The following is a 7,174-nucleotide window of genomic DNA, read 5'->3' on the forward strand; positions in this document are numbered from 1 at the left end:
CGGGACTGAAGACCAAAACATGAAGCAGAGCTTCAGATGGGACTGAAGACCAAAACACAGGACTGAAGACCAAAACACAGGACCGAAGACCAAAACACGGGACTGAAGACCAAAACACAGGACTGAAGACCAAAACATGAAGCAGAGCTTCAGATGGGACTGAAGACCAAAACACAGGACTGAAGACCAAAACACGGGACTGAAGACCAAAACACAGGACTGATGACCAAAACATGAAGCAGAGCTTCAGATGGGACTGAAGACCAAAACACAGGACTGAAGACCAAAACACGGGACTGAAGACCAAAACACGGGACTGATTACCAAAACATGAAGCAGAGCTTCAGATGGGACTGAAGACCAAAACACGGGACTGAAGACCAATACAGAGGACCAAAGACCAAAACACAGGACTGACGACCAAAACAGAGGACTGAAGACCAAAACACAGGACTGAAGACCAAAACACAGGACTGACGACCAAAACAGAGGGCCGAAGACCAAAACACGGGACTGAAGACCAAAACAGAGGGCCAAAGACCAAAACACAGGACTGACGACCAAAACACAGGACTGAAGACCAAAACACAGATCTGAAGACCAAAACACAGGACTGAAGACCAAAACACAGGACTGAAGACCAAAATGCATAAACAGGAATAAACAGGGAGACAAAACGCTAAGGCAGGGAAGACAAAAACAGACCGGACAGACAGGTTACCGTAAACAAGGCAAGACCAAAAGCGCCAGAATGCTTCTCCAAGAGGCTAAGACACAGAGGCTGTACAGAGCTAATTCTGTGTAAGTCTGTGAGCGGTACAATGGCATATAAAGCCACAGTCCCAGGTGAGGTGAGTTAGGTTAACGAGGGAATCCCAGCTCCTTAAATGGTCTGTGGCGGAGTCCTGGGATTTCCCCTGGGTAGAGCGTGGTAAGCTCATTCCTCCATGTGCATTTAGATAGCAGGCTGCCACTGAGCTTGCTCCTTTGGTCCATAATGATGGTGTGTATTGGGTGACCATCATCGCCCATGATGAAGAGCAGTTTGTGCAGTGTCCTCTTCTCTGCTACCTAAGAATGGGGGCGCTGTGGGGGGCTCACTGATTGGTGATGTCCTGCTCTGAAAACAGGTGGGACAAAAACAAGCCCACTGTAGTTGCGAGTTTAGTGACGCTGAGTTCGCCAGAGCAAGCAAACCTGGATGAGCCAGTCTATTGCATGAGCCTGAAAACAGCAGAGAACCCTCCTAAGACCATTCCCTCGACTCTGTGCTCTCAGATATGAGGCTTTATTCTCTGAACAGGTGGGATTTGAGCCTCAGTTAGCTGGAACACGGCCTGCGCTGTGGTGTTTAGGGGGGAAGGGTTTTTACTGTATACGCAGTGGGCAGTTTAATTATACACCTATACTGTTGAAAGTATAAGATCTTTGAGGAACTTTGGTTTGAAACTGTGGAGGAACCTTCAATTAACCTTTTTCTTCTAAAAAACCCTTTCTCAAAGGTTCCTCAAAGGTTCCTCCACAGTTTCCTGCTCGATCTGAGACGTCTGGACGTTTAGAAGTGGGGTTTTAGTCAGACAGCTTAGCTAAGACTTACCAGCTTAACCAGCTTCTCTCTCCTGAGCAGTAGTTGTTGTAAGATTGACAGTTTAACATTTAGTTAACGATTCAATTTAAAATCTGCCCTTTTTTTTACATCGTCTGTGATCCTTGAACCGTTTTTTGGTTTTAACGTGGGATAAGATTTCACGGAAGCCGTGCAAACGCAGAACCATCTGCACTACTCACCTGTTAAATCATTTGCACTTGTTCTTATCAAGGGATACGATAAGCTCAGGGTGTCAGGGTGGGCCCACGCTTTGGGTGTGCTCATAAAAATCTTAGCGCTATCAATAGTCCATATCCACTGTATGTCAATGGCCCAGGTCCAATATATGTCCAAATGTATGGGGGTGGTGATCATCCAACATCCTGACCTCACTGATGCTCTTGTTGCTGAATGCAATCAAATCCTCACAGCAATTCTGCTGCAAAATCTAGTAGAAAGCCTTCTTCCCTGGACTCTTTTTTTTAATACAGTTGATTGATTTCAGAAGAAACAATGATCATTGAGTAGGTGTCCCAATACTTTTGTCCCTTAAGATAAAGTGTTTCCAGTTCTTCACTTTTCACTGAGACACATGGTGAAACTGAAAAGCTGGATCAATTAAAAGAAAAACTTGATTATGTCTGAAACATTGAAATGAGCTCCCTGACGCTCTCCGGAGCTCTCCAGATCTCTCTGAGATGTGTCAGAGTGATGTATCATCTCCATGGTGAGCAGACGTTTGACGTAAGAAGCTGAAGAAGTTTTTAGTCTGGAGCTTGTATCCTGCTACTGCTGCTGCTGCTGTTGTAATTGTTGTCGTTGTGTGTGTGCAGGTCAGTGTGTCGGAGGCTGGGGCAGGAGCGGTTCCAGACTGTGTATGACTACCTGAAAGAGGCCAGGCTAAGGCGGGACAGCGAGGAGAGCGTGGTTTCGGCTCTGGGACGGCTTGCGGAGAAACCTGCTGACTGTTTTGAAGTGGACCAGCTGCTTTACTATGAGGAACTGCTGCAGCTCGCCCAGGCCACACTGACCACACCTACGTAATCCTCCATGTTTCTATTGTGTGACTGGGACAGATTATTAGAGACACCTACACTGATAAAAGTATAAGATCCTTGAGGACCTTTTGGAGGTTCTACTGCGAAGGAACCTTCAAGAAAGGTTTTTTTAGAAGAAAAAGGTTCCTTGAAGCACCCATAGAACATCTGAAAGGTCTTCAAGGATCTTATACTTTTATCAGCCTAGCTTGTCTCAAAGCACCTTAAGAGGTTCCTCCGCAATAGAACCTCCAAAAGGTCTTCAAGGATCTTATACGTTTAACAGCCTAGCTTGTAGTTTTGCTCAATGACCACCTACATTGTTCTACAGCCTGTAGGACACCTGGTACTGGACAGTTTATCAACCAATTACCTGAGACTTGTACCTCAGCTATTTAACTATACTATAATATATGTCCAAATGTTTGTGGACACCCCTTCTAATGAATGCATTCAGCTATTAGGCTTGGTGTCTAAAGCCAGGCGTGGGCTAGTAGAGGGGCATAAAGCCCCCCAGCATTGAGGAGCTGTGGAGCAGTGGAAGAACTGTGTTCTCTGGAATGATGATGGTGGAGCTCCATGCATTACTTTTGGGATGGGTTGGGGAGTTAGTGGGGATCATGAGGTGGAGTGTTGATTAGCCAACTTCCTAACCTCACTAACGCTCTTGTCGCTGAATGCAATCAAATCCTCACAGCAATGCTCCTCCAAAATCTAGTAGAAAGTCTTCTTCTCTGGACAGTAGAGACAGTTACTCCAACAGAAGCAGGATCAGCTCTTTTTAATAGCCTAAAGAGGGGTACAAAGCCCATCATCAGTACCTGACCTCACTGATTCTCTCACGGCCTGATGCCATTAAATCCTCATAGAAATCATGTTCCAAAATCCAGTGTAAGGCCTTTGCAGAGGAGCAGAGGCTGTTACTGCAGCAAAGGGAAAACACACACTCCCTGTTATCACTCTTGATTTCAGAAGCAGCTCCGGAGGAACAGGTGTCCACAAACTTTTGTTTTATATAATATGGGGCTGTGGCTGGAGCCCCATGTGTGTGGGTGTGTGTTTTGTGGAGGACCGAAAGCCTGTTGGTGTTATTAGCAGTGGTGTGGAAGTCAGCGGATAAAGCAGCTGATAAGGTGAAGGACCTGCAGGCTGAAGCTGCTGGTCAGTCCGTTATCAGTGCTGTTAGCTGAGCGTTCACTTGATCTTATCAATGTGATGTTCCACAACAAGCAGAGGAGAGAGCTTCAGCTTTTCTGTGGTTTTGTGTTTATCTATAAAGCGAAAGGCTGAACATCACTCCTGCGTCCATCATCATTTTGACCACATGACCACATAGACATCCTACAGGAGGTCTATATCAAAACAGCTCAGGAGTTCAGGACTGTGGAGATCAATGAGGGACGGATGGACCTTGTTAAGGCCTAAAGAGGTGGATGTAAAGGTTCCCTACCAGTTCTCCAGTGTCACCGCCTTAACAAACATTGTTCTTTATGTAAGCAAAAAAAGGTTCTTCTATGGCATCACTCCAAAAGCATCACTTAGTAGCACCTTTATTTGTAAGAGTGTATTTTAGGAACTCTGGGGCTAAACTGGATCTCTCTCTGATAGAGTTAGATTCGTTCAGTATGTACGGTCTCCTAAAGATCACTGGATCTTCTGAAGGTTGTGATGTCATTATCAAGTCATATTAAAGTCATATTAGTGTAAAATCCTGTAGTATTACTCCAACGCCTCAGCCCACATGCTTCTACACCTTCAGATCAAGCTTCTGGAGCTTTCAGCTTGTCCAGAAATGCATGTGTGCAGCGTGTCCATGAGGGGGCCCACAATGCATGATTTGTATTTACTGCAGTGGAGTAAAAGTGAATTACTCTTGCCCCAAAAGAGCAAACAATTGCAGTTCTCTCAAAGTACTGCATTAAAACAAATATATGTAAATGAGCTATATTTTGATAGGCTGCTTAATTTATAAAAATAAAATATGAATGGAAATGTGTTGGTTTTAGTGACATCACAAATCTGAGAGACTAAGACTAAGACGCTTACACTGCAGCTTGAATCCCGGGTCATGCTGCTTCGCCATCAACAGCCGGAGCCTGGGAGCGCACAATTGGCCGCATTGGCGGCAGTTTGAAAAGAGGCGGCGACTGACTTCACCTGTATCAGAGGAGATATGCTATATTGCCAAAAGTATTCGCTCGCCTGCCTTTGCACACATATGAACTTGAGTGACATCCCATTCTTAATCCACAGTGTTTAATATGATGTCAGGCCTCCCTTTGCAGCTATAACAGCTTCAACTCTTCTGGGACGGCTTTCCACAAGGTTTCATGGGAATTTTTGACCGTTCTTTCAGAAGCACATTTGTGAGGTCAGACACTGATGTTGGATGAGAAGGCCCGGTCTCCCAAATGTGTTCTATATATTCCCGCAAAGTTGAGAGCATGAAATTGACCAAAATCTCTTGGTCTGGTGAATCATTAAGAGTTCCTGAACTCCTGAAAAACGACCCCACACCATGATCCCCCCTCCACCAAACTTTATACTCTGCACAATGCAGTCAGACAAGTGCCACCGTTCTCCTGGCAACCGTCAAGCCTGGACTAGTCCATCAGATGATGCCAGCGTGATTGTCACTCCAGAAGACACGTCTACGCTGCTCTAGAGTCCAGTGGCGGCGTGCTTAATATACCCCTGCATCCGATTCTTGGTGATCTAAGGCTTGGATGCAGCTGCTCGGCCATGGAAACCCATGGAAACCCATGATAGGCTCTCTACGCTCTCTGTTCCTGAGCTAATCTAAAGGCCACATGAAGTCTGGAGGTCTGTAGCGATCGGCTCTGCAGAAAGTCGGCGACCTCCGCGACCTCGGTCATTTTACGTGGCCTTACGAGTTGTTGTCGCTCCCAGACACTTCAACTTTGTTATAAGAGCACCGACAGCTGACTGTGGAGTATTTAGTAGAAAGGGAAATTTCACGACTGGATTTGTTGCACAGGTGGCCTCCTATCACAGTCCCACACTGGAGTTCACTGAGCTCCTGAGAGTGACCCTTCCTTCACAAATGGTTGTAGAAGCCGTCTGCATGCCTGGGGGCTCGGTTTTTATACACCCGTGGCCATGGAATTGATTGGAATTGATGGGTAAGTAAATATTTTTGGCAATATAGTGTATGGCCTTGTCCTCAGTATCCTCATAGTGCCAGGAGCATTGCAAATAATAGGGGGAGTCCTAGTCAGTGAGTGGGTTAATTAGTCAAGTCAAGTCAAATTTATTTGTATAGCTTTTTACAACTGTTGTCGTCACAAAGCAGCTTTACAGAATTAGTAATTAGTAAAAGACAGAGACAAAAAAGAAATAACGTAAGACATGAAGCAGCCAACAGAGACAGTGGCAAGGAGAAATTCCCTCAGAGCTGGAGGAAGAAACCTTGGGAGGAAGACTCACAAGGGGGACCCGACCCGTCCTCCTCTGATCAGAACTATTTATAAATTATTGATAAAAGTTACCAAACCATCTATTCTGCTCTGATCATAATCATAATATAATAATCATGGTGTAGATAGTTAATAATGGTGATATTAATAGTGGCAGATAGTTAAGAGTCCATTTAGGTTTAACATGGTCATTAAACAGGTAGCAGTGGTAGGAGGGTGTGCGGCTGGTCTGGTATGGGTGGTGGTGCGTGGGGGGCCTGATGGTCGGACTGGTAGGTGGCAACTGGTCTGATGCAGGTAGAAGGGACCTCAGCGGGCAATCTGAGAGCAGAGAATGCTGAGCAGTATCAGAGTGTGTCTGACAACTCCGGCAGGTCTGACTATAACAGCCTCATTAAAAGGAGAGAGCCAGAAGGTAACACAGACACGGATCTGAATCCATTGGGTCTGAATCCATGTTAGCTTAGCCTCTAGCATAGCTTAATATTCCAACCCAATTTCATAATTCAGAGGTCCAGGATGGTGGGACAGTGGGACAGAAATTGCTTCCCAGTCATTGCTTCCAAAGAGAAGTCCAGATCCAGAAGTCGTAGATCTGGGGACCCTGCATATAGGGACAGTTTAAGGAGTTTTCTATAGAATTCTGCTTGTGAAAATCCTTCCATTAATGGATTCCTCAGGGATTTAGCACAAATGCTTAGTCTGTCAACATCTGTCTACCATTCCTTAACTCCATAAACTCTCCTGCTTAGCATGCTCTCTGCTTCCTCTGCCCTGAGAGGAAAATGAATCAGCTGATAAGACCAACTGCTTACAAATGAAGACAGAAAAGGGATCTGCTGGCTGCTGACAAACAGGAGGCTGCATTATACACTATATGTCCAAATGTTTGTGGACACCCCTTCTGATGAATGAATTTAGCTACTTTAAGTTGCACCCATTGCTGACATAGACGTGCAAATGCACACACATACACACACAGCTTGTCTAGTCCCTGTAGAGAAGCACTGCTAATAGAATAGGACTCTCTGGAGCAGATAGAGTAAACATCATGTAAGTAAACTTGGTCTCTGGAGTAAACATCATGAGCCTATTGGCACCATGCTGCCTAA

General features: G+C 45.3%; 1 protein-coding gene across 2 annotated transcripts in view; it reads left to right on the forward strand.

Moving 5' to 3' along the window:
* nek11 (NIMA-related kinase 11) overlaps window positions 1–2,702 on the forward strand; it is a 126,486-nt gene extending 123,784 nt beyond the window's left edge. For both annotated transcript variants that reach the window (XM_072692510.1, XM_072692509.1), the window contains one exon: window positions 2,422–2,702. In XM_072692510.1, the coding sequence (XP_072548611.1) occupies window positions 2,422–2,632 (211 nt within the window). In that variant the 3' untranslated portion in view covers window positions 2,633–2,702. The remainder of the gene's footprint in view (window positions 1–2,421) is intronic.
* Window positions 2,703–7,174: the final 4,472 nt, after the last annotated feature.

The sequence above is a fragment of the Salminus brasiliensis genome, chromosome 1, assembly GCF_030463535.1.
Source record: "Salminus brasiliensis chromosome 1, fSalBra1.hap2, whole genome shotgun sequence".
Taxonomy (NCBI): Eukaryota; Metazoa; Chordata; class Actinopteri; order Characiformes; family Bryconidae; genus Salminus; species Salminus brasiliensis.